Raw genomic sequence first — 27528 nt, 5'->3', positions numbered from 1 at the left:
AAAGCAAGTCATCACTCCTATTAAGTAATGACTGGGTATTCCGCCAACACTCCTAGTCTCACGCGCTTGATATGATACACGAGGGAAGAGACTGCTCAAAGCACGTTCTCCTTGGTCTCGGCAGTGGCCTGCTTCTGATCGATAGGTGCGTCGTCGCCATCGTGCCCGATAGCCTTCTCGACGGCGGCAACAGCCTCGTCCGCCAGACGCTTGTCCTCGAACACTGCCATGTGTTAGATATATTGCGTGGTTTGAAGAGGAGGCAGGTCAGAAGCGGGGGGGACATACTGAAGGCAAGTTCTTCCAAGGTGCGGCCGTGGGTCTCGGGGAAGAAGAAGTAGACGAAAACGACTTCATAAGCGAGCCAGCAGCAGTACGAGATGAGGTACCTCCAGCCGACGTCCTTGAGGCCAATCGGGTTGACGAAGGTGGTGAAAAAGGAAGCCAGACGGCCGAAGAGCTGGAATACGGCGATACCGCTCGAGCGTTCAGCGTAAGGCCAAACTTCAACCATGTAGGCTGCGGGATGGTTAGCGTTTCGAATCTCAAACGGCCGAAGTTAGAGTGGTGATCTTACTGTAGGTGAGAGCGTTGTAACCCATGTTGTAGCAAGGAGAGTAGGCGTAGATGAAGAACAGCACAGCGATGTTGGCCGCTTGGTTCGGGTGGCCAGACTGCTCGGCGGTCTGGGCGCGTTCCATCGAGATGGTCCACGCAATGTAGCAGAGCAACAGACTGCACGTGCAGGCGAGGTACATGACACGGCGGCGGATCTTGACGACGAGCAGCGAGACGACAACGCCGCAGAACAAGCTCCAGCAGGCAATAGAAACGTTGATCTTTTGAATGTACTGCGAGTCCTGGAAGCCGATGAGCTTGAGAAGATCTCCGAGATAGTACCTAAGCGAGGGAGTCTCGTATTAGCCATTCCAGTTCCCAATCGAGAGGGCATTGTAGCCAAGGTAATCGCAAAGAAAGGCGGTTAGCAACCACTTACGAGATCAGAGTGTTGCCAGACCACTGAGTGAAGAGACCAAGCATGGTGGTGATGAGGAGACGGCGGCGCATGCCGGCGGTCTTGAAAAGATCCAACCAGGACTTCTGGGACGCCTCAACCTCGAGCCGGATGACGGTCTGCATCTGGGCAAACTCGGCGGCAACGAACTCAGCCCCGCGGTCGGTTTCACCGTGGTACTTGGCGAGAATGGCCTGCGCCTCGGCAGCACGGTCCTTCGTGATGAGCCATCGGGGACTCTCGGGCAAGAAGCTGTTCGGCGGGCCCAACGGTCAGCGTTTGATCAAGTCATCAGCATATGGTGGGGGTCATGGGCAAGACGCACAAGACGAAGGTGAGCTGTAGCAACGAGGGGCAAATCTGCAGGAGAGAGGGGATTCTCCAAGCCCACTGCGTCTGAATGCTGTTGGTGCCGAAGCAGATGGCAGCGGCGATGATCTGTCCGACGAAGTAGGAGACGTTGAAAAGCGAGGTCAGGACCGGGCGCTCCTTGGGGTAGGCAAGCTCGCCGATGAGCGAGGAGCCAGAAACGATGCAGGTCGGGATTCCGAAGCCGAGAATCATACGAGCGACGATGTACATGCCAACTATCACCGGCAAAGTCAGCCTGAAGTAGGCAACGCAGAACACACCAGATGGACTCACCGTGGACCGAGAAACCCTGGACGAGAGCTCCGATGACCATGATGCAAGATCCGCCGAAGATGGACCACCGGCGGCCGAAACGGTCGTTGACCATGGGGATCAGGGGTAGCGAGAGAATGGCACCGAGCGAGTAAGCGGCGGCGATGATGCCCTTGAGGGCACCCTGCGGGTTATCAAAGTCTGGACGCAAACCAAGTCAGCTTTGCCCGGAAGAACAAGGGGTGGCGCGCTGCTGGTAAAACCACTTACATTCGACCCATGAGTCGACAATCTGAAGCGCATTGATCATCTGGGAGTCGAACCCAGAGGTGAGCTCAATACCCATGCATGTCGGGAAGAGCATCAGGTACAAGAAGAGCAAGTTCGGCTTCTTGTAAAACGGCTTCTTGTCCTCATTGGCAAGCCGAGTGATGATAGGGTCGGACTTGCCGACTTCGGCAGCGGCTGCGATCGCCATTTTCGCTGGTCCAGACGGTCTCCCGGTATCAAAGCGAGACTGTGGAAGAGCTGGAGGAGGGAGGGGATGAGGAAGAAGAGGACGCGTCGGTCTGTCCAGAGTCGCAGGAGAGGGCTGCCTTTATTCCAACCGCGCCCATGGGTCCAATATACGACGCTGCAGAGGCGATCCACGACCCCGGGAAGGGGTTTTTGGCGCTTTCCCCAATTCCCCCATTCCAAGAAAAGAACGCCTTTCTTTCCATCATCCCAACAGGGAGGGTATGCCGTTAGATCCCGCCTGCGAGTCGGACTGCGGTTGGCTCAAGGCGGCTCGCGAGCGGGGCTACAAGGATCGTGAGGATGCGATTCCCCGTGGAGAAAGTCGGACTGACCCCATGATTCCCCAATACCCCAACCTGTCTCTCCCTGTGTGGGTGGGCACCCTTGTGCCTCCCACGCTCGCCACGGTGCGCTCGCGCGGAGCAAGGGGGGTGCTCCCGTGTTTCTCTGATCCTCTCCGTGCCCCGTCTCGCCCCGTATCCGCTGTTGAGAGTGGTCGCTAGCGTATACCACGCCAAAAATGTCCGCAGTTACCTCGGGGCGGTAGGTGGGTAGCAATTCCGGGGGTGAAAGTTCCACCTCCAGCATCCACTCCTCGTCGACGCGAGTCCACAAACAAGACAGACGGAACAAGCGAGGGGAGGGTGTGACCCCGCGACCAAGGCAGCCAACCACGGAGCGGCGGCCTTGATCGATTTCGGACAATGGCAGATGGGCGGGCCTGCACTGCGTGGTTGGCAGGCACTGGCAGGTACCGAAGCCTAGAGCCAGCCTGGGCATCGCCTTGGCACTCGCGGGGCGGCGCCTCGAAGCTTGCTTGTCAAGCCACCGGATTGGAGGAACCTTGCAGGAATGGAACCCGTCTCCTCCGGCTAAATGCCACGCTGAACATGCCAAGCCGGTTCGTTCGCAGTCTCGTCCCGCTAGCGCAAACTGAACAACCGCAACCTCTCACATTGGCTCATTCCTGGGCCGCTGGACGGATCTCCCCCCCCTGTCCCCATCTCATCCGCAATCTTGTCAGACGCAGCCATGTCCTCCTCGCCATCTCTAATCGGTCCGCAAGCCATCCAACGGCTGACAGTGGCCAAGCCTGTGGCGGCCCAAGAGAGATCCGACAGAGCCGCCATCAGAACCAACAGACAGGAAGAGGATCGCGAAGGGGAAAGGAGCGACGTTTTGCATGTGTCAACAGCGATGCCCATTGACCCGTCCATATTAGCGAACCCCGCAACACTCCCGCCTTACCGTCTATATATTGCATCCCACGCTTGCCTTGTCCCCATCCGGACATGCAGGATCACCCCCAATCAAGTGCTCCGGCCTTGTGGCAAGGAACTGGGGTTTGCTCTCGCTTCAAATGAAGGGTTTCGCGCTTCCTTTCAATTTGTGCTCGAATTGCCAAGAGTCTGTTGGTTGAACTCACCGAGGATGTTGGTTCAGAACTCCGCCTCGAGCGTGCGTTTGGCAACTTAAGCTCATCTGAACTGAGGAGTCAACACTAGTGTGTGTGTCAAGTAGTGCCAGTGTCAAAGGACGGCAGATGGGCCAAGGCCGAACCCTCGACATCGGGAGGAAGCCAAAAATTGCCGACGTTCCAGCTCCCCGATGCCGATTTGACCGATCTAGTCCGCCAAGGACAACGGCCGAGCTTGGCGCCATGGAGTTTCGATTTAGGCACATGGAAGACTCAGCAGGAACGCCACATCTACGAAACAGGAATACAAATCATGTCGGGAGCATGCAAGCCGTTTGTCCAAATCACAGAGCAGAAATCGCCGGATGCCGAAATCACAGCGCCATTCCGCTAGGCTTTCGACCTGTATGCTATTCAATGCCGAGTTGCGCCGGGTCACATCCCACTCAGTTGTGGTTGGTTGTTTGCATGTGCCTCATGGGTTGGATGGTAACTGACTCTGGCCTCGGGGTAGTTTGTGTGGCCCGTTCTGTTCCAAGTCTTTTCAGGCAGATCTTCCCAATCCCAGTATGCAAGCCTAGGCGAACATCGACTTCAGAGCCTGCCTGTGTCCACTCTACACAGTAGACAACATCAGTTGTACAAGTAGGTAGTTTCCCAGTCGAATCAACGATCACTTTAACACATGCTCGAGAACGATTCAAGAGAAGATGCAATCACCTTCCCCATTGCTTGGGATGGATGAACGGGGAAAGAGGATGGCGATATGGCAGGCGGGCAGTTGCCGTTTCGCTGTGCCTCTAGTTGTTTGATACGCCAAGCCTCCACCTCTTGGATTCAATCACTCTCAAGTGCGCTAGCGGCGCAGCGTCCAACTCTTGCAGTCTCGTCGTAATTAATTGACTACTGCAGGGGTCTTCGTTGGTGGTGGAGTGGATTCTTCCCATCACGGGTGCTCAGCTGGCTCGTTTCCCCAGTTTCAGTGAAAACTCGACTGAAGGATTCAGACGCGGTTGGCCCCTGCTGGGCAACCCCGGGCCTCGCTAGCGGCCACTGGGGTGCTTATTCTCGGCCGGCGGGATGTTTGCTGAGATCACTTCGAAAAAACGAGACTGGAAGTGTCTGCTCCTCGCGAAACGCGACGTAATTAGCACAATGCATTTCTGGAGAACGACCAAACAGTTCAACGAAAGCTAAGTTAAGAGTAAAGTTATCGAGTTACTATCCAGTGCGATGCCAACTTCAACACCAAGCAGCATCTCCCTATGTTCCCCCCTCATACCATATCCACCCCGGGCTGGGTGGCCTCGTTTTGTGAACTGGATAAGCAAAACCGCTGATCCGGTTCCGGTCCGGCTTGGAATTTGTGTTTATTGGACCTAGTTGACCCCGATCCGACAGCATAGGAACGCTCCCGTCGGCGATTGCATAGTATGAGAAGATGGGATGCTGAAAACCAGGGGTGGATATCACCTCCTGGAGCAGCACTGGGAGAACTTCCCCAAACTGGACTCAAAGCTCGGTTCACCCGTCATCTTCCTCGTGTGCTGCTTATCCACCTTGCTCTAAACAGCGATGAAGGGGACGGGATGCTTGGGGTTTGTCTTGGCGAGACTTCCAAGATTGAACACGGGAAGAAGCGCCGCCTCCGAGACTGTGCGGCCTGTAGATCTGAGTTAAGTAAGGGATGCTTTAAGGGGTACATTATCACATTGAACCCTATCAAAATATGTCGGAAGGCACTGGGGCACGTCGAAAACTTGCATGTAGATAACAACAACCCAACCAACATGAACCTACATGTGGTTTCCACACCGCTGGTAGTTTGCTTTGCGGTTAAGCTCCCGCTGCCCGGTTTTTAAAATTTGCACTGACTGGATGTGCTGGTGGAAGCAGTGAACCCCATGATCCCATGCCCCAGGCGCCAGTCTGCGGCCGAACAAGCATATGGGACCAGGAAACAACGGCTTGAAGAATCTATGGCAGTTATTGTCTCTTAGTCGCTCCCGATTTGTAGATTTGAGATTTCCGTGGCGTGGAATCAAGTTGATCGCCGACTGGGGATATCCCAAAGCCGGCAATCTCTGTTGACAGCTGTTCTTGGCCACTTGGAACAAACATAGGGAACTTAGATACATATAGGTGCATAGCTATCCGTTCAATCCATCTCCAAGATGCTCGATACTCGCGGTAGAACCATCTAAATATACGCTCAAGACAACCTACTCATTACTGAGGTATCAGCCCACTACAGTGTCAACCTCCTTTATATGTGGACTACACTGCGCACCACAGTGGCCCTCTTGGTTTACGGGTCTCATCATTTACTGGCGCCATTTTGCCGTGACTAAATTTTCAAGACAGTCAAGTTGAATATACGGAGTAGGTAGCAAGTGAAATTCTTGCTCTGAAGTCCTTGGGAATAGACAACACGACACATTTGCTACAGAGCTACGAACAAATATTGGGGCAGGAAGGCACACAGAGTGATAACTTGAAGTCCTATGTTACTGAGGCTGCATTCCCGTAAGGGCTTAGGGTATAAATAATAGTAACATGGCCTCAAAATGGGTCGGGCGGGGTCCATTGCACAAGTTCCCACGTCTAATCCTCGTCGTCTTCGTTATCCTCACCCTCCTCCTCACCTCCGTCCTCCGACTCCCCAGTATCCTCCGCTTCAGACCCAGACTGACTACACTTCTTTTCAGGGTTTGATTCGTGGTATCCCTTCTGGCAACCTGGTTCGGAACCGAGTCTGTTACAGCAGTCCCATACAAAGCCATCGGGGAAGTCTTCTCGCATGCTATCCGTGTCGATCACCCCGTGGCATCTCTCGTCATGATCCGCCCAAAAATCACCGTCATAGTCGGGCTCGAGCTCGCCTAACCCAGGTGTCAGCTTGTCTTGATGAACTTCGAAAATGCGGGGAGGCTTCGACAGCCAGGTGCCACTTTGTACCATCATGATATCTGCACCTGTCGGTAGTCCCCTCGTGAAAAGCCTGACCGCATTGAATACATATACTAAGGGTGGGGACCAGTTTCCGTTTCTTCGAGTTTGGTCCGCTCTGCGGATTACCGCCTTCTGCCTTGCCACTGACCAGGTGGTTCCCCTTGGGCTCGATCAACGCGAGATACTTGAGAGCTTTGGAGTAGACGCGAGCATCGTCACAGAGAGCAATAAGAATGGCCCGAACAGCCTCGTCGGATGCATTGAACAGGGCATCCATGGTGTTGGCGCTTTTCTTCGTGTTGTTGTTGGCCTGAAGAGGAATTCGGAATCCCCTGTCCACTTCCTGGAACGCGTCTGTTTACCCACAAGGATCATGGAGTAAAAGGGTTAGGGTTCCAGATCGCGAACGGCACGCGACTTGGTGGGAAAGGGGAATTAATTAACTCCAATAACAAGTATGTCGCAATCCTTGTCGACATCTCACATACCCACCCGTAACCAGAGCTAGACACCACGCACACCCAAAGCTAGTTTCGAATTTCCCTTGCCAAGAAGCAAGAACTTAGCCCAAGGGCCTTGGTACTGGGAACAATCTCACTAGGAAGAACAGGCACCTGTAGATACGGCACAGCCATTTTCAAGGCTGGTGATGAGAGCAGGATTCCGGGCCTATAACAATGACTCATCAGATCGAACGTCGCCGTAAGATCCGTAATAGAAGCCGGCCTCCGTTGGGACACTAGTTAGAATACATGTAGCTAGTCGATATATATTTGAGCCACTCACCAAAATAAAAATGGATCATGTTTGGATAGTTACCGCCTGGGGCTTGACCTCAATCACCGAACCCACTACCTTAACGAGCAGTACGGTCATCCTTACGGGCGAGCTTAGCACCAAGCATTCGGGCCATGGAAAAGCCTGTGGGGGGAATATGTGGAACGGTGAAATCTGAACGTGCAATTCCCTAACACCCTAATGCGCTGAATCTAGTGTTGGAAAATATTGGTAGAGTAGCCCGTCCGTCGCTTCCATGTCTCGCTTCCATTGTTTTTTAACCTCGTCAACGAAACCGGGTCTCGCCAGCACGTCTACCGCTGTTCCCGCCAACGCCTTTCCCACCCTTAAAGCTCTCATAAACGCCGGCTTAGTCCCCGACGCCATCTCAAAGTCGGGACTATGCGGCTGCCCCCCTTCGGGGCCGGGGGGAATCGCGAAGCTCGCATTCACACTCGGCATCGCATGACTGAGATCTCCCTGATCCGTACTCGACGTCACCCAAGTTAACTGTTGATTACCCTCCTTGGGCAATGGGATCGGCGGATTCGGGGGGTCCGGTAACAAATTCCAGTATGTTGCGTACGACGCCGCGAGAACGCGGTTCGGAACATGATCTTGGTAGCCGGGAGTGATGTTGATTTTGACTGTTGCCCCAGTAGCTTCCGCGCCCGCACGAAAACAAGCGCTGACTTTGCGTTGCAGCGCATCTAGGCGAGAAGCACTAGTCGCATGGAGCATGCAGACGCAAGCAGAGTAGGCATGAATAATGTTTGTGGCCCTTTCTCCGCCGTTAGTGATGGCCAAGCCAATCGTGTCGCCCGACATAGTCTGCTGACGCAGCACCGACACAGAGTTATACGCGATGACGAGGGCATCTAGGGCGTTGATTCCCATCCAGGGATTCTTGGCCCCATGTGCAGCCCGCCCAAAGTACTCAACTTCTAGACGGGTAAAGGCTGTAGTCCTGACGAGGGGACTGTTGTGCAAAATGCCGGGGTGCGATATGAGAGAGATATCGACGCCCTGATAGGCGCCCTGTTTCAGGAGTCGTATTTTGCCGCCGTCATAACCCTCCTCCCCAGGCGTCCCAAATAGAACGACCTTTCCCGGTAACCTATGCCTCTTCATAGTTTCCGCTGTTGCCAACCCAGCAGCTGTTGAGGCTATGGCAATGAGATTGTGGCCACACGCATGTCCCAAACCAGGAAGCGCGTCTAGGTAGTGCATGGGTGCATGTTAATTATGTTCTATGAACTCGCTTGTGGTTTGGGTCAAGTCACTTACCCATTTCTACATTGAATGACACAACAGGCCCCCGTTGCCCGCTGTCGTACACGGCCACCCATGCCGTCTCCATTCCGTAAGCCGATGGAGTGACGCGCCAGTCCTGCCCTTGTAACCGCACAAACTCTGTTAAAGCTCGATGTGCCTTGTGTTCCTGGAACGCGAGTTCGGGATTTGCGTGAATGAATGTGTTCAGGGCCCATAGGGGCTCTTCAATATCGCTGATGAAGGCATCAATATCGGACATAAATCCGGAGGAATCATCATCTTGGGAGCCTCGGAGGTTGCTCAAGTGGTCCTCGTCGCCCTCTCTGGGGACGATAATGAAGCCTTCCTCCTCCATCGTTTCTGGATGATGGATAAAACTTTACTTTGGACCAGTTTCGAGGTGTGTGCCCTGGGAGGAGATCCCCCGCACGTAGAATGGCGACGTGGGGGTCGCGCCATTGCAACCTGACGGAATCGGTTAATGTGCTGCACTGGAACCCAGCCATGTGCCATGGCTGCTCGGAGTCGGATGCTTCCGTGATATTCCTTTGGATAAGATCTCCCGGCAACTCCGGCAATTATGGGAAAACCCAGCAACTTGGGCTAAAAGGCACCGAGTTCTTCAAACATTCCGTAGAGAGGCGGAGACCACCCCGTCTCGAGCAGCGCTACATCCCAACGACATTTACAACCAGATATGCAGGAAGCCTCAGTTAGCAGCTCGAGTTTGGGCCCCAAGCAGAAGCACAATGTGGTTACGACGCTCAATTATTGGGATGATCCGGGAGACGGGTCCGGCCCACCCCCTATCTTCATTGGCCGGGGTCGAGTCTCAAACAAGCGGCCACACCGCGCCCACGGATTTGAGGTGATGGATATCACTGGAGAGGAAGACAAGTATTCGCTCGACACCCACGGATTTCAGTACTGCCGGCACCAGAGCAGCGAGAAGGAATTCATCGACGAGGAAGCCATTCGATCCATCTACTACGAGGAATGTCAAAACTTGTTGAAAGACATTACAGGCGCTCAGCATATTCACATATTTAACCACAAAGTCCGTCGGGGGCCAACCCAGTGGCATCATCTAGGGCTCGACGGGAACAACCTCGCCAACCGCGGGCCGGTCACCAGGACACACGTAGACCAGTCGTACACCGGTGCAGAGCTCAGGCTGAGATGGGAATTCCCCGATCCCGAGGAAGCAGACGAACTGCTCGAGCGCAGGTACCAAATCATCAATATCTGGCGCCCAATCGAAACTATTCTCAAAGATCCTATCGCGGTGGCTGATGCGAACTCCGTTCCGGACTCGGACCTCGTCGCGGCCGCAATGGTTGAGGAGGATTTCGAGGGGGAGTCCTGGGTCGTCCGGCACAACCCCGACCATCGGTGGCATTTCAAATACCGGATGACGCCCGAGGACGTACTTCTGATTAAATGCTTTGATTCAGACACGTTCTTGGCGCGCAGGGCTCTGCACTCGGCTTTTGAAGACCCGGCCTACCGAGAGGAGAGGTCTCGGCAGAGCATTGAGGTCAGGTGCCTGGTTTTATACTAGGATGGACAGCATTAAGGTTTTGCTTGTGCCGATGCTACTACATAGAGCGACTAGATTAGCTAAATTGAAGATGCAAGTGTTGGAAAAAATAACTCCGAAGGTTCGCTTCCGAGCTTCCAAGATCGTCCAAGACTCGGCGCCTAAAGTGGTTACATTGAGAGACGGTCCATATTACACACCTGCCCCTTTCTTGCCTCGCCGATGTCTCGGCGATGATCACATACCGTATTACTTGCTTGGGTGTGGGGGAGGAGAGGCGCGAGACTTGCCAGACATGGCGTTCGGAAAGGTCGTCTTGCTTAATATGTCGGCCATAACCGCCGTCCACCCACGTGCCGCTTCATCATGGGACAATGCGACACCCCTCACTGATGTGCCTTCAGCGAGACGTAAAGTGCGGGGAATAGCGAATCACTGACGCAACGTGCCGCGGGTGAATTGGACTTGAATTCATCAACTGCCGGGTCTTGGTTTATCAGCGAGCTTCCTCGAGCCATTGAAAAGCGACGGGCATCCTCGAAGCTAACACAAACCTCTGGTGTAGGCTACAGATTTGTTCCACTTCGGTTCAACCCCTTTCCAATACGCTCTCCCACCCAAGCCCTCCTCCTCCTGAGCACCGCACTACTCACGATGTCTGAGGCCCCGGAAACCGTCGAATGGCAGGGTAAGCAGGTCCCTGTCTGGCCCATGAGGACCATCGACTACGGACTGCTTCTGTCGCAAGACCCGGCCGAGGTGGAAAAGGTAACCAAGGCGTGTCTGGAGGATGGCTACTTTCAACTCAACCTCGACGGCATCGACGGCCGTAGAATGCTCGAGGATCGCCAGGAAGTTCTCAAGCTCATGCACCGCTTTTTCGAGGCGCCCCTCGAAGCCAAGAACGAATACGGCCTGATCGATTCCCATCTCGGCTACGAGCCAGTGGGCAGCCGGACGGGCGCTTTCGGAGCTGGCACCAAGGACGGGTACGAGATGCTCAAGGTGTCGCGTGATGAGATTCAGCAGGGCAGCCCCAGGGTGCCGTCGCCGATCAAGAGCAGCGGTGAGCTCCGTATTCTGGAGCGTGGCATTGGTAGCTGCAACACCATCACCAAGGTCCTCCTCTCCGCTCTTTCTAGTGGCATGGGTCTGACCGGAGCCGAGCGATTCGAAAACTCGCACCGCAACGACCGCCCGTCAACCACCACCCTGTCCATGATGCATTATCTACCAGCCGAGGAGACGGGCCAAAACAAGATCGGACACCAGAAGCATACCGACATCAGCTCTTTGACATTGCTCTTCAGCGACGAGTGGGGTCTTCAGATCCGTCCTCCCGGCGAGTGCGGCGCGCGAGAGATGGGCTTCGTCGCCCCGAAACCCGGATGCGCCTTTGTGCACGTCGGCGACTCCCTGCGTTTTGCAAGCGGCATGAAATTCCAGTCGTGCATCCACCGTGTTGTGCCCTTCAACCCAACAGAACACCGCTACTCCATCGCCTATTTCCTCCGCGCCGAGGACGATACCATGTTCCAGGACAGCGAGGGTCGTTATGTGACGGCCAAGGAGTGGCACGACGAGAAATTCAAGGCTTTCACGGACCCGCCGGTTTGGCAGGCCATGGCGCCCAAGTCCATGATTTTGGGAGGCATGAAGGAGGATGGGGCCGACGACCGGGAGCCGGTGTCGGCTTTTGTGCCAGAAATTGTCCAGCAGACGGCCGTCCAAGGATAAATGTTTCCTTCAGTGGATTTCTTAAGAGTGTTCAAATGGGCCGCCAAATCCAACTGAGTTTGTTGTGTTCCTTTCCGATTTACATTTGTGTAAATGACTTATGTAGTGTTATCAACGTACGTACCTGACTTGCCAAGCACAGTTTACAAACCAGCTAGTCCCCGCCCGTGTTGCCGTCTATCCTTGAGGGGGGAAATGGTGAGGTGGATGGCAGGGACTAGTACTAGATCCGGCGCTTAGATAACCTGAACTAGTTCTTCTGTCTGCCCAAAGGTTCTATTCCATTGAAATGCCTCACAACTAGGACGGGAGTTACGTGAGAGATTTGAACCTCAGAAGGTAGAAAAAAAGGAGCTAGACTCCCAAGTCCCGAAGTCACCACAGGATCATTGCATGTGGCCATGACGCAAGGGTGAGTGAAGCTCCTGCGTAGTGCCGTTTCAAGCATCTCAATATGATTGAACTAACAGGCCAAGGCCCGTGGTACTGGAATTACATCGTAACTCATCATTAGTGGTGTTGGACTCGGTTATGTCATGCTATCAGGCCATTACACTTCGCCTTACTGCCCTGTCCATCAAAGCTTCGCCCGCATTGTACGTAACCCTAGCCTGAAAAGGTTCATCTGCATCGACCTCCCAAGCCTTTGTGCCGCTGTCCTCTTTAATCGGGCAGTATCCGTAACTTCCGAGCCACTGCCAATGCTTTGCGTATCGAAATGGCCCAACATTTGGTCAAACAGGGTTTTATTCCCCAGCGTGTCGCCTAACGTGTCGAGCAAAGGTAGTCCCGAGCTGCCGTCCGTACCGCCTGCGAGTACGCCGCTCAGAACGTCAAGCAACAGTGTCGTGACCGGAATGGTGAAGGGTATGTGTTTTCGGTTGAGAACGCCTTCGACATATTTGATGCGCCGACCGTTGTGGAAGGTGGAATTGCCCGAGGTATTGAACGCAATCATGCCATTGGCGAGAGATTCATGTTGAGTTTCCATGATTGCGGCGAGATTGGGAACCAGCTCGTCAAAGTAAAAGTCACCCTCGAAGGGCGGCGTGTTGTTTCCTGGCTTCAGGTCGAGGTTGTAGATGTGCACCAACCCTAGGTTGATGTCCCCAGCCATTACGTTGAACGTCACGTTGCCCATCCCCAGCGTCATAACTCCGGCGTTAGGGATGTTGAGGTGGCCCTTCATGTTGTGTCCGGAGGGCCCTGGCGGAATGGTGAACTGCATATCCAACACGCCGAAGCCCTTCAGGTAGTTGAGCCCTGGTACCTTGATGGTTTTATCCAAGCTGACTTGGTAGTCTAGCGCGCCGAGGTGGGCACTCAAACCGTCAGCCTTGAGGCGGAGATCGACCGTCTCCTTGTCGAAGAACTCGTTGAACCATGCGACAAGCTGAGTGTGGTCCAAGATGTCGACAACTTGGCTCGGGATTTTGACATCGGTTTCGTGGTTCACGTGCTGTTCCGGCATTTGAAGCGTGAGAAAGGGCGTCTCGTTGTCATCAGCGCCGTTAACTGGCGGTTGAAGAAAGCTGAGTGGGACGGGGTCAATCGTCACGCCTAGGGGAGTATCGAGCAACGTATCTAGGCCGATGCGCAGACGCGTTGGCTCGGTGAAGTTGAGGAACCCCCCCTTCACAGGCAGCTCTTGGTCGTCGACGATGTTCTTGATGATGGCTGGTATGATAACTTTGAACCTTGGATTATGGTTAGACCCCGATTGCCCATTCCAACCAAGCAAGCCGCCATGGGGAGACACTTACAAGAGAGGTAATAAGATGGCGAGCAAGATAACGGTCGCAATCAGATAAATCCACCACCGACGCTGGAAATGTTGCTTGAGTTTCCCCCACACAGAAACCGTACCTAGTTGTGTTTTGTCGCCAACCCCATCATCAAACGAGGAAGCAGCATCCCGGGTATTCTCTGGTGGAGATTCGAGTCTCTGAGCGGCCGAGGTGTCTGACCTCTCCCCGGGTTGTGTGGCCATGGCGGGTGGCTAAGTAGTATGAGACAGCGGCCCGTGGATCGCCTTCGGATGGAAATTGGTGATAAATGTTGGTTGTCGACAGGACTCGCCGACGAGGCAAGAAGCACCGAGACACACCGTCACCTTGTCACCCCAAATGGAGGAGGCGCATGACACGTCCACTTCGACCTTGGTTTTTTTGTTAGCGTGCACGATTTGACAGGGGCCCCGGCAAGGTTGGGAGGCTGAAAACCTTTACCTTCACAGCCCAACAGCGGTTTAAGATGGAGGAAACTGTGGACTGTGATTGATAGGATCTTCTTATAGAAAATCCAAGTCAAGACCTGTTTCCCGTTGCAAAGGGCGCCGTTTTGTCGTTGAAATGGAGAATATGGCATAGATCGCAGTCTTGGAATCATGTCACCGAGGGGGACTGGAAGGATACCTGCCTAAGGTAACAAGTTGGACCTGCCCAAGAGAGAATATTTGCAGTTTGGGCCAGGGGGTCTCGCGCTTTAACAAGGACGAAAGACTCGAGCAAAAGATTAGGCTCACCGCCTTCTGGGGGGTTCAGAGGTCCTACGGGACAGAAAAAGGCCTACGAGCACTAACAAGTTAACGAGTGGTGAGCCAATTCTTTTGGTAGCGTCATCTGTACATTGGAGAAGATTGTGACACCGCCCGATATGTTCTGGGGAGGTGCTTAAGCCATATCACATGTATGCTGGCAAATGCTTGCATTCTCAACCGCGGCCTCATTCTGGTTTAGCTTGCGATTTTCTTGAAGGTCGCATTCTGCCTCCTCACGCGATCGCATGACTGGCGCCGATCTTCCCCGCATTTCCAGCCGAGGCTCGATCGAGGAAGGCTTTTTCAACTTGTTTCCCGTGGGGGGACCTGTCTTGCCCAGCAACCGGTAAACACGGCATTTTGTATGAGCGACGTTTGGGACTTGTTTTTTGACTAAGGTAGGTACACAACAACCCCAACCCTGCCTGTGCGATGTACTGCCCCCGGCTAGATGCATTGATTAATGCCTTTGAAATTACTGTCAACAGAGTCGGCGATGAATCCGCCCAAACATTTGGGATGACATATGGTTAGAACTGAAATTATGAGTCGGGGGTTGCACGGTATGTACAAAGAAAGAGGAGATTGGGCTACTAGGGTTGGGGTTAGTTATGTGTCAAGAAATTACCACGCCAATATTTTCGACCATGTTATCACGGACATGCATGAGCCAAGGGCGGCCAAGGCGGCGGCCACAGCAGGCCGCGAGATTTCAACAGTGCCAACCGGAAGGTTAACAATCATTGCCAAGAACTGGATACAGTATTGCGGTGACAATGTGATTGTTACCATTGATAAAAGGGGTTCACCAATGAACCGTGGAAATTATTATCAGTAAGGTAGGTACCTTACTTAGGTACCTAACAGAACGTTGGAGAGACGATAGTTCTACTATTGAGACATCCTTGATGTGCACCCTTTGGCAGTTTGGCCGCACTCCGATAAAGGAACATCTTCAATCGAGGTAACTAACAGGCTGGGGCCTGACAGGCCAACTTGGTAAAGATAAGTCCCTTCCCCTGGCAGGGTAACAACAGGAGACCTGAGCAGGGGTTGTCGTGACTGAAGTTTGAATGTAAATTTATTCTACCTAATAGATTTGTAAATTGGACATCAGGTACGGTCGTCGGTATGTGGGCAGGGGAAACAACTGAACATGCACCATACACAGTATTTGCCACATATGCCCTCCTATCTCCCTTAGCCCCCAATCTTCAAGTCCCAGCTCTGCTTCCACCGAGCCTTGGCCCGTTCCACTTCTCGGCCCCAACGTCACCTTCAAGGATGTCGCGTAATCAATAGTTGCAAACTAACCCTTCCATGGTCCCTGCCATTGTCCCTTCCATGGTCCAGACCTGCAACTACCAATTCCGCAATGCCGCCAAAGGTGACGTTGGGGCCGAGAAGTGGAGCGGACCAAAGTAAGTCAAGCATGGACTGCGAGAAGAGTACCGAAGCTTAGTATTTGTAATTATTAGTGAGCTGTTCATGAATCTAGCCTATAAGTAAAGACACCGCTCGTCACTGTCTTTGTCTCGTTGGTCCTTCCTCACGTTTGGTTTGCCACCCATCCGTCGCTGTTCTCACTTCAACATAGGTAGGCTTCCTGGATCTTTCAAGGGCAAGATGAAGGCCTCGGTGCTCTCCAAGATGGCTATTGCCACAACGTGTTTTTTTGCAACCGCCACGAGGTAAGTACCACGCTATCAGGGCTAGTTTAAGCACCCATATCGTCGAGGAATTCTATGATCTAACGTTCGTATCCCGAAAGCGCTCCTTTGGCCTCTGAGAAACGTGAATTCAACCTCTGCGGCGACTCTACTTTTGTCGACGAGTCTACAGGCGGCTCTCCTCTCGCCTCGGACTGTGAGCAGCTCTGGCGGAACAACAACCAGTATCCGTTCCACCAGTTGACCTTGGGGATCGAGCGGAGGCTTCTGACATGGGGTACGTGTGCCTTCAGTGCCACAGCCGTCGTAACCCCGTACCTGGATGGTATCTGGTGGACCAACATAGGGGATGAGGATATAACCGATTTGGTCCGCGACTCCATCAGCAAATTCACCCGCACCGGCAGGGTTGGCGCCAGGGGAAGAGCTGAGTGTTATGAGGACACTGTGATTGACTGGAGGATTCACCACACCTAGCCGGCAGAACCGCAAACATAAACTAAAAAGAGTGACTCCTATTGCCTCAAAACCTGGTTGTCGTTCCTTGATAGTCCAACAGTGAGAGTCGATATGGCAATCATACATCAGGGATACCCACCTGATACCATGGATTCTCAGAGATCATGCTTCGCCATGGTCGCGTAGTCTCTAACATGACGCCTCGGGTCTCGAGGTCCCAACCTGGGCTGGCTGTCCACTATTAACTAACCCGCCCCCCCGTAAGCGACCTCAGCCTCCCATTCTTAACCCATCCAAAAAAAGGTTTCTCGCACCTCCGTCCGAATTCGGCGCCTACCTGGCGTCTCCAATTCCCATCCCCAGACACTGTTTTGATAGCCTGTCAATCACCCCCCATCCCGTTAACCATCATCCGTCACATGTATACCTAAGTACACGGAGCCTTAACCTCATCAAATAACTTTCAAACTGTGGAGTGCACCCCGGGAGGCACGAACTCGACAGCACAGCCACCATGTCTCTTTGTAACAATTAGAGGCGGACTGATTAGGTACCCGGTGGGTGCTACATAACCCGATGCGCTGTTCCTCGTTCCATGCTGATCAACCCTACCGCTGGCCCACAAATTCCCTTAAGACTGCATGCACGAGGTCGGCAATCGTTGCCACGAGCTTCAAACATCAAAACATTAGTCAGGGTTTGCTAAGAAAAGAGGAGGAGGGCTTACTGGTGTAGCGTCGTCGATGAGCTCCGACGTCTGCGTCACAAATGTCTTACTCAGGAGAGTGCCAGCATTGTTGACAAGCCCTATCACGGCCTTGATGCTGGCCGGTGTGAGCAGCGGCATTGCCTGGTCTACTATACCCTTCACATCAATCTTTTTCACGGCCTCTAAAATGGGCTTCATGGCGTCAACCAAGCCGCTGAGGTCAATGCCGTCCAGCTCCTTGAGGAGGGGGTCGATAATCTCGAACAGCCCTGCAATATCGACCTTACCGAGGGCGCTGACGAGAGGCACAGCGCCGCCAATGAGTGTTTGTGTTTGATTGACAAAGTTGGAGGTGAGAAGGTCCTCGGCGTTATCCAGAAGGGTTACGATGCCCCCTATGCCCTTGGCGCTGAGAAGGGGTGATAGCGAATCAAGAATGGCTTTGAGATCGAGCTCCCCGAGCATGTCCAACAGAGGCGAAAGTTTAGCGACAAGTTTGGCCAAGTCAATCTTGCCGAGTTGTTCCAGTAAGGGCGAGAGTTGTGTGAGGAGCGGCGAGACCTGTTTGACCAGTTTTGCGATATCGATTTCTCCGAGTGCGTCGAGCAAAGGTTGAAGATGCTTGATTAAAGCCGCTAGGTCCACCTTTGCAAGCGCGGAGATCAGTGGGACTGCGTCGCCGATTAGGGTCTTTGTGTCCCCAACGAAGTCGCTCGTGAGCAAGTTCTCCGCGTTGTCGAGCAAACCAACAATGCCTTTTATTGACTGCGGCGTTAAGAGAGGTGCTGCGGCGTCCATTATACCCTCAAGATCCACGGTCGCGAGCTTGTCGAGTAAGGGGGTGACCTTGTCGAGGAGTGGACCAACTGACTCCAGAAGACTGCCGATGGTTTTGACGAACTCGGCCGTTAGTAGCGCCTCAGCATTCTTCAGCAATGCCATGATGCCTTGCACAGACTTCGGTGTGAGAAGCGGTGCGATCGCATCGAGGATGCCTTCCAAATCCAGGTCCCCGAGTTTGTCAAGCAAGGGCTGGACCTTCTCAAGCAGGGGGCCGACAGAGCCCAAAAGACCACCAACCTGCTTCACGAGTTCGGGCGTGAGCAAAGCTTCGGCATTGTCCAACAATTTCACAATACCCTCGATGGACTCCGGTGTGAGAAGAGGACCCACGGCATCGAGAATGGCTTCGAGGTCCAGCTCAGTGAGCTGTTTTAGCAACGGGCTCAACTGACTTAACAGTGGCGAAACATCTCCGATGAGCGTCGATGTCTGGTTGACAAATGAAGGAGTGAACAGGGCTGCACCATTCGTTACCAGGGATTCAATGTTGTTGATGTTCTTCTCCGACAACAGCTTCAGCGCGGCGCCAACCAGGCTTTCGAGGTCGACATCCTTGAGTTGGTTCAAGAGGCCTTTGAGGTCGATTTCGCCTAGCATGTCGATGAGCGGTCCGCCCTTTTTCAAGAGGCTCTGTATCAGAGCTGGCGCGGGCGGTTGTAAGGCCTGGGCAAGGTAGACCATCGCATCGTGGAAGCCTTTGAGAAACTCAGCTGTGAGTAGACTTTCAAGGGCCTTTAGGAGCCCAGTGAGATCCTCAAGGGGCTTAAAGAGGCCCTTCAACAAGTCTCCCAAGTCCCCCAAACCGAGGAAGTCGTCAGCGGAGATGGACCCGCCGGACCCGGAACCAGCTTCTGAGCTTGTTGTAGTAGCGTTTCGCTTTGCAAATCTTGGCACAACATGGCGTGGCTGCACCGACTGGCTCTTGAGAAGAGCGTTGAGCTCAGTCAGGGCGTCGGTAAGCTCCGACTTTGGGACGATCGCCAAGTTGTGTTTTTCTAGAAGCGCGACAAGCTCACCCGACAAGAGTGGTTCGCGAGGTTCTCTTGCCAGGAGGCCCACGGGAGCCGAAACCGCAAGCAGCAGCCTGGAGAACCGCATGGTGCCGAGGTGCCGCTGAAGTTCCGAGTTGCTTGTGTTTGGGGCTCGATGAAAGAGGGAGGTTACTAGCGCTTGACTCGCGGTACATGTAGGTAGCTGGAGCTCGTGAGAAGGGGGGAAGACGGGGCTGAGAGGGCGGTCAGGGCAAAGAGGGCCAAAGCCAAGTTTATTCCAATGGAAATACGAATGCTACACAGTAACTTGATCGCACCTGGTCAAGGATCTTCCAATGAACTTGGCAGATCTCCCTACAGACTGGCCCCGACTCTAGGGTTACTTCGCGTCTGGGTCAGGAACTGCAGCATGTTGCAAGGATGGCATGCCAAGCATCGACTCCCCCAGAATCCGGGGTATGCAGACCGGGGCAGAGGAGGGCGGGATGGGATACCCACACCGCAGCTGACATCGGTTGCTTCCCGGATTCCTTATTCCGTACTGTGTGACTGTATACTGTATGCGGGTTGTGCCTAGGTAGCCAGACCGTTTTCACCCAGACCTGAAATCCCTCGACACGTGAAGATATGCATACGCATATTCGCCTCTGCTCTACCGACGGTGGTCATATCCTATTTGTGGCCGTCGACTTTGATACGGTCGTGTGATCCTTAATCCCTCACCTGAAGGTACGTACCTCTCACTACGTCTAGCAGTTCCACGACGGCAACGCAGATAGTATACGGACAAGAGAAGTACATGTAGCTAGAAAACATGTCGGCTACGGGAAAGGCTCACCACTAACATTGTGGTTTAGCTACTTATTTTGCGGCTTTGTAATCTACCGCACCGAAAGCGTTGATTACGCCTGCGCGGTCATAGCAGCTCCTGGCCCGGACGAAGGGGTCCAGATGCCAGTAATTCTCCCGCATCTGTTCGGCCAACTCGCGCCTCTCCACCACTTTCCGCGTTGCATCGGGCGAGTCTGGCTTCATCTGCACCCATTCGAGTGAGAGTTGTTCAAACTGGCGCAGAAGCACGGTTCGATCAGTTTCGACCTGTTGCTTCTTTTCTGATCTCATGCGCGCATCCTCCCCTTGTACCGGCTCGATATACTTGTACTCCCAGCTGTCCTGGCCGCCGTAACATTTTTGCAGGTTCTCTTGCGCAATGAAACGGCCGAGATCCCTGTTGCTGCTTGTAAAGTTGATTTTGGATGCGATGACTGGGTCTAGCCATGGTTGGATCATCTTCCAGATGCCTGTATTGTACGCCATTAGCACCAAGACACTTCAAATACGCTGGGCTAGGAACTTGAGTGTGACAAACCCCAGAACACAAACGGTGCGTTGTGAACAAGTACCACGCCCAAATATTCCGGGTACCTTGCCTCGAAAACTTGAACCAGGAACTTGACCACGTGAAAATCCATGTTCTTCAGCCCAAAACCAGTAAGATCGAAAAGGAGACAGGCCTTCTCGTTTGGGTGCCGCATCATGGTCCTGATGGTCTCGATATTATGCAGCACAAATGTTTCCATGGATTCGGGCGATTGGAGTTTCGGGTCGTGGAGGCGAACCTTGATGATGAAAACAGGGCGGCTTTCCTTGTCCGAGCCGCGGACATAGGCCTTCCCCGACCTGTACTGTGCCATGAAGCTTTTCTCGTCGTCCGATTGCGTATTAGCCAACCCCATGCTGTCTCCTTTCAGGACAATGTCATCCTCCAGTCGCCGCTCGTGGCGCCAGTTGAGGGCAGACACCAACATGACCACCGCCTTTTCCACGTCCCACTTACGGGCACGGAGGAAGCGGATCACCAAAACGTCCGGGTGGTCTGCGAGTATGAATGTCCAGAGCCGATGCCGGAAAACGTCGGTGGACTTGTCGCTCAGGTGTTCCCGGAACTCGCTCGTCTGGTTTGGCGTCTCAAGCTTGAGGCTCTCCTCAACTCCGCAAAGCCGGAGGAGATGGACCCATGCTTCCTGTAGCTTTGCCTCCTCTTCAACAGTAAGATTCCCAAGGTGCCCGGGCAAAACCGTCGCGGGTTTGTCAGGCATTGCGAAGTTCGGATTTGGAGATGCTACGTTGTCGGGGAAAAAACGTAAGAGCGGTGAAGCAGAAAGTTCAGGTGGGTAGTTTGGCAATAGCAGGTCTTCGATATGGGGGGAAAAATCAAATCAATATGTAGCCCTACGTGTTTAAGAAACTTGGGCTGGCTCCTCTCCTCTGGTTCCCAATCGTGGCCGAGTTACGATGTCATGAACGCCGCCGATATGTCATGCGTCGAAGTAGATTGTGGTACCTTGAGCCTCAATACCAGCTCGGGCTCGGAAGGCAACCCCAAATCCGGACATGGGCGTCGCTCCACCATCGTACATGAAGATCGCCGTCTACCCCTGCACCCCGCACTCTGGGGAGGATCAATCTTGAACCCCAAATCGCGTGGAGTCTGGCTAGGCTGAACATGCGGGGAGGTGAGGGGAAAGTCGGGGACGCACGTGTTCATGGAGACGGGATTATGGTGGGAACCCGGAGTTCGTGTGCACTAGTTACTATACTTATGTACATGTCGACATCGTTGTCGGCCAGAGTGCCGAGGAACGCCTAGCCCCAAGCCCCCAAATTCTTGGCAACGAAACAGGGAAGAGAATACCGAGGGTCAGAGTCATGTCCTTGTGTCGGAGCTACCTATACCCCTATTTACGCTCAAGTCTAAGAAAATTCCAAATCTGTCGATATGCTGCCCCATTTCGCCCTCGCCATGTCCGCAAAGTAATTCGTCTTAGCTGCCCAAACCCCTGTTCCCGCTTTGGGCAGCACCTCCCTCACCCTTTTGAGGTAGGTGGAATTCAAGCTCATCATGGGCTTGTCTGGCATGGACCGGGACGGTCGAGGGACCGCCACTGTGACGTTCCGCCTTTGCATTTCCTGGAGGATACGCACGAAGACCCGAGCACTGACATCAGCACCTAACGTCCAGGACGCCGTCTCGTATCCGGTGAGGAAAACCATGTTGGGCACGCCTTGGAGCATGGCGGCCCGCCACGCAAACTTGTCGGACCACTCAAAGGGCCGGCCGTCTAGTGCGAACCGGATCCCGCCGCCAAACCGAAGCTTCAGCCCGGTCGCCGTGACGATCACGTCAGGGTGAAGCCTCTCGCCCGAGTCCAACTCGATGGTCTTGTCGGTGACAGTCTTGATCGTGCCCGTGACCACGTTGCCTTTGCCAGACCGGAGCGTGGCAAAGAAGTCACCGTCAACACAAGCGCAGAAACGCTGCTCCCAGGGGTTGTACCGGGGCTTGAAGTTGGGGTCCCATGGGATGTCTGGTGGTAGCTGCTTGATGGTTACGTACTTGATGATCCGCTTGGCTAGCCCGGGCCATGTCTGACAGAGAACAGTGGTGAGGTGGCTCCTGATAAGCCACATGATGCGGTTGAGATAGTGAGCCATGCTGATAGGGAGGATCGCAAAAAGCAGTGCCGTTATGATGCTGTTTGATGGGAGGGAGAAAACGTAGCCGGGACTTCTCTGCAGCATAATGACGTGTTTTGCTTTTTCAGCCATGGCAGGGAGGACGGTCACGGCAGTAGCGCCGCTACCAATGATCACGACTTTCTTGTTGGTGTAGTCGTAGTCCTCGGGCCAGAATTGCGGGTGGATGACTCGCCCAGCAAAGTTCTCAATGCCAGGGATCGTTGTTTCCAGGGGTTTTTCGTAGTCGTAGTAGCCCGTGCCCAGCAGCAAGAACCGTGACCGGATGGTGAGGCGCTGGTCTTGTCCGGCCACTTCAACCTGCAGTTCCCAATTCTTGTCCGCCGTGTTCCAGTTAGCCGACACCACGCTATGGCGGTAAAGGATATGCTGGTCGATGCCCTGAGACTCGGCCGACTGCCTCATGTAGGCTTTGATTTGCTCGGCAGACGCAAGCGAGACATTATGCTTCCACGGGCTCCAGGGGAACCCGAAAGTGAAGATATCTGAATCTGAGCGGATGCCGGGGTAACGAAACAAATCCCAAGTTCCCCCGAGGGTGTCCCGTGCTTCTAGAATGGCGTAGCTTGTGCCGGCTGGCCCTTCGGTTTGGATTCGGTACGCAGCGTTAATTCCCGAGATGCCAGCGCCGATGATGATGGTGTCAAAGAACATGTCGCCATTTGGCTGTCCGCCGGGGTTGCCGTTCGCCATTGCGGTGTGACGAGATCCAGGAAGATGTACAAGGGAGTGGTGAAGCTCGAGAATGTGTCTTCGAAGCGAAACTTGGGCTTAGCAGCCTTTCTTTGCTTGATGTATTAGATCTCTGTCATCTTTTTGTGTGAACAAACTTCCCCCGTCGCTAGCCTTGCATGATCGGTCTCGTCGTGGCCGCGTACCTCTCTGTCCGGGTAAGTCCCGATGCACCTCGCAAGTTGATCGCCAGATTCCGGAGCGCTTCCGAATGACACTCCACGTTGGGTGGCGCCAGAACTCCACTAGCTAAGCCAGTGCCGTCAGGACTCAGGGGTCGCAAACTGAGTCGAATCTGGGCTCGATAGCCAGCCGGTGGCTCCTATTCGGGACATTCTCTGTGGTACAATTGGCCGCCCAGCTTGGAGTTCCTCCCAAGGTAGCCTAGTATCCGATACCGATCCCAAAACGGTGGACCATTTGACATCATCGCGGACCAGCTCGGAAACTATGCCAGAAGTGAGCATAGTCCCAATCCAAACAGCCAATACTGTACCAACGTTGTATTCTCCTCCTCGCGTGCCGTCTTCCACCCCGCACGACCCCCGAACCCCACGTTTCAATGCTTGATTTTGACTCTTTTGTACCCTTTACCTCGGCTCCAACTTCAAAGCTGCTCCATACCGTCGTCGTCTTTTTTTGACCTTGAGAACAACACAATCCAATATCCTGGCGTTTCCGTTTTGAGATACATGAAGCATGTGTGGTCATGAGCACGAGGCCGGTTGGATTTGATTGCGTTGTATTCCTCGGTAGATTCACCAGGCTTCTCGGAAGCTATTCCATTTCAGAGATACTAGACCAAGCCCACCTGCCCCGAGGTTTGCCCCGGAACTAGACACATCCTAACTATTCGTAGCCCAGTTTCATGCCCGCCGTTGCCGAGAAGAACTTGCCCGCTTCCTTCGCTGCCTCCTCGGCCTCACTCTCAAACCCGAGCCTGGACCCCAGCAGGAGAATGTCATGAGGGCAATGCCGGGACACCCCCAGGTGTACCTTCCATCCAGTGTCCCCGTAGCGTTGTGCAACAACCTGTATATCGTCCCAGAGTACCTCTCGGTCACCTCCATGAACAAACATGGGCATGTCGGCGGCGGGTGGCTTGAACGGGTGGTGAAGCGGTGATAGGTATGGCCCTGAAGGGTCGGCTCCGCCGGAGACAGATGTGGCGCCCCAATATCCAAATTCCTTGTTGAGGTAGTCGGTTTTGTAGTTGGGTGACTGGCGCATATCTTGGTTGATGGCGGCCGCCACGTCTACCCACGGTGACCAGAGGGCGACGGCGCCTGGGGCGGGTATGTCCAGTTCGGCGCCGTGCTCTTGAATGTATCGCAACAAGGCGAGAGCAATGTTGCCGCCCGCCGAGTCGCCCGAAAAAATGATTCGATGAGCGGGGATGCGCTTTTCGTGGAGGAGCCAGAGATAAGCCGTCAGCGCATCTTGGACCGGGGCTGGGAACCGCCCGTTGCTGCCGCTGGAGAGCCGATATTGTGGTGTGCAAACAAACTTGCAGCCCATGTGCTGAATTAGGGTCTGGGATAAATATCCCGTGTCCTCATCGCGCCCGTTTCCGATGGCGAATCCGCCGCCGTGAAAATGCAGCGCCACAGTGAGCTCGGGTCGTACCAGCGCCGGAGGTGGCGGCCGTGCTGGCGTCCAGGTTGTGCCGATAGCCTCTGCCTGAATCACGGCATCTAAAAGGGGGCCTCGGTAGAGCTTCGGTGACCGTGGGTGCATCACTTCGAATCGGTTGCGTTCACCGCCGGGACGGAGCGTCAGTCGGTCTCCCCAGCGCAGGCGGGACCAGTAAAGAAGGACGAGCCTAACTATCCGCATACGGGCTGCTTGGTTGAGTGACCACTCTTTCGTGGGTCGTGTCCACGGGAACAAGGTCAAAAGTACATCGAATGTAAAATGAGCCAGCAGAAATGGCGTAGTCAAGATCGTGCAGCAGTACGCGAATAAGAGTATTACGTGCGGGGGACTTTTGGTGTGAGCCTTAGAAGCACTCGCGTTTGCCGTCTGTGGCTTTCTCATGTTTCAATCGTTTGGATGGATGGTGAGAAGGTTGGTGGCTGTTGAAGTCCAGGTCAGGTTCTGTGATGGGCGAAGCTCCATCTTTTCTATACTTTCCCCAGCGGGAAGGGGGGCACTGGGGACAACGGGGCCATGGACAGGGGTCTGTCCGTCCATGGCCATTACCGCTTGCGACTCACTTAGACAGGCCGATTCCCACCTAGCATTGGAACATGCACGGAAGAATATGAAACATACCACGGTGATAATGTTCACAAATTACGCGACGTGGTCTAATATTTGCATTTTGCCTCCAGTTCCCCAATATCACTAAGCAGTGAGAGAGTTCATGGCAAAGTGGGAAACTGGGAAGGGCCTCGCTGCCTCAATCATAAACCAGACGGCGGAGCATACGTGTAGATACCTAGGTACCTTCTTAAACATACACGGTGACTTGTGCAGACGCCTGGATTCTTGACTCTCGTTATGTACATAACTTGCCCTTGCCCAAAACATCGCATCCCTCCAGTACCGGAGTGCCCTCGGTTACGGTTTCACTGCTCCCCTCGCGACAGCATCACGAACGACCTCCTGGAGCCATGTCGGCCAGCCTCGAATTGCAGATATGCCAGTAGCCGAGTTTGGAATCACCAGCTGGCCACCCCTCCGGCTCTTGATCTGAGCAATGACTTCATCCGCAATCCGGTCGCTTGTGAGCATCCGAACTCCAGAACGCTCAAGGCGGCCAGAAAACCCGTCGACGAGTGGCGTCCGGACGAAGTTGGGATGGATAACTGACGTGAGAACGCTCGGGGCTTTGTATTGATGCTTGATCTCAGACGCGAGCGACTCGTGAAAGGCCAGGGCTCCAGCTTTTGTTGCGGAATAATCAGCGGCTGTGGCGAGAGCGACAAAAGACGCGATGCTTGCCACAGTCACAATGTGGCCTTTGTTGACCTGGACCATGTGGGGGAGAAATTGCTGCGTCGTGAACCACAGGGACATGACATTGACGCCGAATATCTTACGGAGGTACTCCTCTGGCGTCTTAAGAATGGGCATAGGCCGGGCGATCCCCGCGTTGTTGACGAGGATGGAAGGATACCCAAACTCGCTGCGGACTGCCTCTGCCGCTGCCGCGACGGATTCGGTCGACGTCACGTCGCAGTGGAAAAATCGGATGCGTGGATTCCCTTGCAACTCCTTGGGCAGCTCCTGGATGTCCAATACCGCGACGCTAACACCGAGGGCCACGAGCCTCTCAACAATGCCCTTCCCGATCCCGCTCGAGCCGCCTGTGACCACGGCAATTTCGTTCGGCCAGTCCCACCCCTTTGCCGCAGTGAGACGCCAAGAGTTGGAGGCCATGGTGTTTAGCGCGCCGTTCACTGTGCGGACGAGGCTCAATACTGCGAGAAAACGAAGAGAAGTTGTCGCGAGGTGGGGCGGTAGGGATAAGATCGATGTCATGACCTTTTCCGGGACGACTTTGGCGGCCGAGGTGATAATACGGCTCACAGTATCAGGGTAGTACGTGATAGACACGAGGATTGGACCCGATAAAACTGGCGAGAGAATAATCCGGCCCAGAGATGCTAACATGTCAATAGCGGGGGAATAGAGAAAAGAAGCCATGGCGACGGGATGGGCTCAGAAAGACGAGATGATGTCAATTTTGAGGTAGGGCTGGTGAGATGGGTGAAGGGCGGAGGAGACGCTTGGTGATTGAACTTGGCAGGATGGGTGGCAAGCGAGAACGCAGTTCAGGAGTATGGGGGACGCTGGAATTGGCCTCACAATCTAGTCTACATATACACTATCCCTCGTTACGATTTCACCTGTGCACCGTACTGTACTTGGTAGATTTCTGGTGTTGTGCCGATGTTGAAGATGCCCGCGTGCCCCTCGGCAACCCCCCTGAAAAGATCTGCAACAGTGCTCCATCTGGCTGGGATGCTAGGCCGGATACAACCTCGGCATGCATCGCAAGCTAAACCACACTGAGTAACGTGTCCCTGGAGCGACACGCTTGCCTTAGGCTTGATGTTCAACGTGGCAGCGCTGGCGTCGCAGGCTCGGCCTTCCCCCTAGATTTGTACTCGGCCCAATATTCTCCCACCTCCTCCACCATTCGGCATTGCAGCGGTTCCATATCACCCGCTTCCGGCTCCGCGT

At 54.1% G+C, this 27528-nt stretch overlaps 12 protein-coding genes across 12 annotated transcripts; 4 read left to right on the top strand and 8 right to left on the bottom strand.

Moving 5' to 3' along the window:
• Positions 1–29: 29 nt before the first annotated feature.
• Positions 30–2268, bottom strand: F5144DRAFT_397888 (general substrate transporter). The gene is made up of 7 exons (XM_066784786.1): positions 1910–2268; positions 1661–1840; positions 1341–1602; positions 998–1267; positions 578–900; positions 289–519; positions 30–223 (listed from the first exon to the last, which is right to left on the bottom strand). The coding sequence occupies exons 1-7, from the start codon at positions 2115–2117 to the stop codon at positions 96–98; spliced, it is 1602 nt and encodes a 533-aa protein (XP_066639218.1). The 5' UTR covers positions 2118–2268; the 3' UTR covers positions 30–95.
• A 1266-nt stretch (positions 2269–3534) lies between these two features.
• Positions 3535–4235, top strand: F5144DRAFT_397885 (uncharacterized protein). Its single transcript, XM_066784785.1, has one exon. The coding sequence runs from the start codon at positions 3702–3704 to the stop codon at positions 4200–4202; it is 501 nt and encodes a 166-aa protein (XP_066639217.1). The 5' UTR covers positions 3535–3701; the 3' UTR covers positions 4203–4235.
• Positions 4236–6040: 1805 nt separating this feature from the next.
• On the bottom strand, positions 6041–6891 carry F5144DRAFT_587025 (uncharacterized protein). The gene is made up of 2 exons (XM_066789810.1): positions 6534–6891; positions 6041–6457 (listed from the first exon to the last, which is right to left on the bottom strand). The coding sequence occupies exons 1-2, from the start codon at positions 6802–6804 to the stop codon at positions 6180–6182; spliced, it is 549 nt and encodes a 182-aa protein (XP_066639216.1). The 5' UTR covers positions 6805–6891; the 3' UTR covers positions 6041–6179.
• Positions 6892–7464: 573 nt separating this feature from the next.
• F5144DRAFT_624289 (uncharacterized protein) lies at positions 7465–9006 on the bottom strand. Its single transcript, XM_066792195.1, has 2 exons — positions 8592–9006; positions 7465–8521 (listed from the first exon to the last, which is right to left on the bottom strand). Exons 1-2 carry the CDS (start codon positions 8932–8934, stop codon positions 7503–7505), a joined length of 1362 nt encoding a protein of 453 aa, XP_066639215.1. The 5' UTR covers positions 8935–9006; the 3' UTR covers positions 7465–7502.
• Positions 9007–9055: 49 nt separating this feature from the next.
• On the top strand, positions 9056–10232 carry F5144DRAFT_587022 (uncharacterized protein). The gene has a single exon (XM_066789809.1). The coding sequence runs from the start codon at positions 9277–9279 to the stop codon at positions 10138–10140; it is 864 nt and encodes a 287-aa protein (XP_066639214.1). The 5' UTR covers positions 9056–9276; the 3' UTR covers positions 10141–10232.
• Positions 10233–10292: 60 nt separating this feature from the next.
• F5144DRAFT_587021 (uncharacterized protein) lies at positions 10293–12034 on the top strand. The gene has a single exon (XM_066789808.1). The coding sequence runs from the start codon at positions 10774–10776 to the stop codon at positions 11854–11856; it is 1083 nt and encodes a 360-aa protein (XP_066639213.1). The 5' UTR covers positions 10293–10773; the 3' UTR covers positions 11857–12034.
• A 382-nt stretch (positions 12035–12416) lies between these two features.
• On the bottom strand, positions 12417–14151 carry F5144DRAFT_397861 (uncharacterized protein). The gene is made up of 3 exons (XM_066784784.1): positions 14079–14151; positions 13620–14014; positions 12417–13553 (listed from the first exon to the last, which is right to left on the bottom strand). Exons 2-3 carry the CDS (start codon positions 13844–13846, stop codon positions 12434–12436), a joined length of 1347 nt encoding a protein of 448 aa, XP_066639212.1. The 5' UTR covers positions 13847–14014; positions 14079–14151; the 3' UTR covers positions 12417–12433.
• Positions 14152–15717: 1566 nt separating this feature from the next.
• Positions 15718–16542, top strand: F5144DRAFT_633842 (putative necrosis-inducing factor-domain-containing protein; the record flags this gene model as incomplete). The annotated part of the gene is made up of 3 exons (XM_066792559.1): positions 15718–15816; positions 15874–16086; positions 16167–16542. The coding sequence occupies exons 2-3, from the start codon at positions 16022–16024 to the stop codon at positions 16540–16542; spliced, it is 441 nt and encodes a 146-aa protein (XP_066639211.1). The 5' UTR covers positions 15718–15816; positions 15874–16021.
• A 268-nt stretch (positions 16543–16810) lies between these two features.
• F5144DRAFT_661149 (uncharacterized protein) lies at positions 16811–19174 on the bottom strand (the record flags this gene model as incomplete). The annotated part of the gene is made up of 2 exons (XM_066793286.1): positions 16811–17195; positions 17252–19174. 2 exons carry the CDS (start codon positions 19172–19174, stop codon positions 17133–17135), a joined length of 1986 nt encoding a protein of 661 aa, XP_066639210.1. The 3' UTR covers positions 16811–17132.
• Positions 19175–19884: 710 nt separating this feature from the next.
• F5144DRAFT_587018 (CRAL-TRIO domain-containing protein) lies at positions 19885–21635 on the bottom strand. Its single transcript, XM_066789807.1, has 2 exons — positions 20438–21635; positions 19885–20369 (listed from the first exon to the last, which is right to left on the bottom strand). Exons 1-2 carry the CDS (start codon positions 21165–21167, stop codon positions 19930–19932), a joined length of 1170 nt encoding a protein of 389 aa, XP_066639209.1. The 5' UTR covers positions 21168–21635; the 3' UTR covers positions 19885–19929.
• A 38-nt stretch (positions 21636–21673) lies between these two features.
• Positions 21674–25437, bottom strand: F5144DRAFT_624282 (uncharacterized protein). Its single transcript, XM_066792194.1, has 4 exons — positions 24188–25437; positions 23484–23582; positions 23436–23446; positions 21674–23375 (listed from the first exon to the last, which is right to left on the bottom strand). Exons 1-4 carry the CDS (start codon positions 25372–25374, stop codon positions 21823–21825), a joined length of 2850 nt encoding a protein of 949 aa, XP_066639208.1. The 5' UTR covers positions 25375–25437; the 3' UTR covers positions 21674–21822.
• Positions 25438–25865: 428 nt separating this feature from the next.
• Positions 25866–27387, bottom strand: F5144DRAFT_397841 (uncharacterized protein). The gene has a single exon (XM_066784783.1). It carries the CDS (start codon positions 26986–26988, stop codon positions 25900–25902), a length of 1089 nt encoding a protein of 362 aa, XP_066639207.1. The 5' UTR covers positions 26989–27387; the 3' UTR covers positions 25866–25899.
• Between the last annotated feature and the right edge of the window lie 141 nt (positions 27388–27528).

This window comes from Chaetomium tenue (genome assembly GCF_020726465.1).
Source record: "Chaetomium tenue strain MPI-SDFR-AT-0079 chromosome Unknown F5144scaffold_7, whole genome shotgun sequence".
Classification (NCBI taxonomy): Eukaryota; Fungi; Ascomycota; class Sordariomycetes; order Sordariales; family Chaetomiaceae; genus Chaetomium; species Chaetomium tenue.
The sequence above is the reverse complement of the archived record's forward strand: the minus strand, read 5'-3'. Positions and strand labels throughout refer to the sequence as shown.

What these genes read in the sequence shown, in the direction of transcription:
- F5144DRAFT_624282 (XM_066792194.1), bottom strand. Translation starts at nt 25,374, where the DNA reads ATGAGAAAGCCACAGACGGCAAACGCGAGTGCTTCTAAGGCTCACACC. An exon ending in ATGAAACTGGGCTACGAATA is followed by an intron (nt 23,583 to 24,187) that starts GTTAGGATGTGT and finishes TGGCTTAGCTAG; the next exon opens with TGGAGTTCTGGCGCCACCCA.
- F5144DRAFT_587018 (XM_066789807.1), bottom strand. Translation starts at nt 21,167, where the DNA reads ATGCCTGACAAACCCGCGACGGTTTTGCCCGGGCACCTTGGGAATCTT. An exon ending in CGCACCGTTTGTGTTCTGGG is followed by an intron (nt 20,370 to 20,437) that starts GTTTGTCACACT and finishes CGTACAATACAG; the next exon opens with GCATCTGGAAGATGATCCAA.
- F5144DRAFT_587025 (XM_066789810.1), bottom strand. Translation starts at nt 6,804, where the DNA reads ATGGATGCCCTGTTCAATGCATCCGACGAGGCTGTTCGGGCCATTCTT. An exon ending in CAGGTGCAGATATCATGATG is followed by an intron (nt 6,458 to 6,533) that starts GTACAAAGTGGC and finishes CACCTGGGTTAG; the next exon opens with GCGAGCTCGAGCCCGACTAT.
- F5144DRAFT_397861 (XM_066784784.1), bottom strand. Translation starts at nt 13,846, where the DNA reads ATGGCCACACAACCCGGGGAGAGGTCAGACACCTCGGCCGCTCAGAGA. An exon ending in GCCATCTTATTACCTCTCTT is followed by an intron (nt 13,554 to 13,619) that starts GTAAGTGTCTCC and finishes CCATAATCCAAG; the next exon opens with GTTCAAAGTTATCATACCAG.
- F5144DRAFT_397841 (XM_066784783.1), bottom strand. Translation starts at nt 26,988, where the DNA reads ATGGCTTCTTTTCTCTATTCCCCCGCTATTGACATGTTAGCATCTCTG.
- F5144DRAFT_587021 (XM_066789808.1), top strand. Translation starts at nt 10,774, where the DNA reads ATGTCTGAGGCCCCGGAAACCGTCGAATGGCAGGGTAAGCAGGTCCCT.
- F5144DRAFT_587022 (XM_066789809.1), top strand. Translation starts at nt 9,277, where the DNA reads ATGCAGGAAGCCTCAGTTAGCAGCTCGAGTTTGGGCCCCAAGCAGAAG.
- F5144DRAFT_624289 (XM_066792195.1), bottom strand. Translation starts at nt 8,934, where the DNA reads ATGGAGGAGGAAGGCTTCATTATCGTCCCCAGAGAGGGCGACGAGGAC. An exon ending in GTCATTCAATGTAGAAATGG is followed by an intron (nt 8,522 to 8,591) that starts GTAAGTGACTTG and finishes TGCACTACCTAG; the next exon opens with ACGCGCTTCCTGGTTTGGGA.
- F5144DRAFT_397888 (XM_066784786.1), bottom strand. Translation starts at nt 2,117, where the DNA reads ATGGCGATCGCAGCCGCTGCCGAAGTCGGCAAGTCCGACCCTATCATC. An exon ending in TCTGGCAACACTCTGATCTC is followed by an intron (nt 901 to 997) that starts GTAAGTGGTTGC and finishes TCCCTCGCTTAG; the next exon opens with GTACTATCTCGGAGATCTTC. An exon ending in CTTGGAAGAACTTGCCTTCA is followed by an intron (nt 224 to 288) that starts GTATGTCCCCCC and finishes AACACATGGCAG; the next exon opens with TGTTCGAGGACAAGCGTCTG.
- F5144DRAFT_397885 (XM_066784785.1), top strand. Translation starts at nt 3,702, where the DNA reads ATGGGCCAAGGCCGAACCCTCGACATCGGGAGGAAGCCAAAAATTGCC.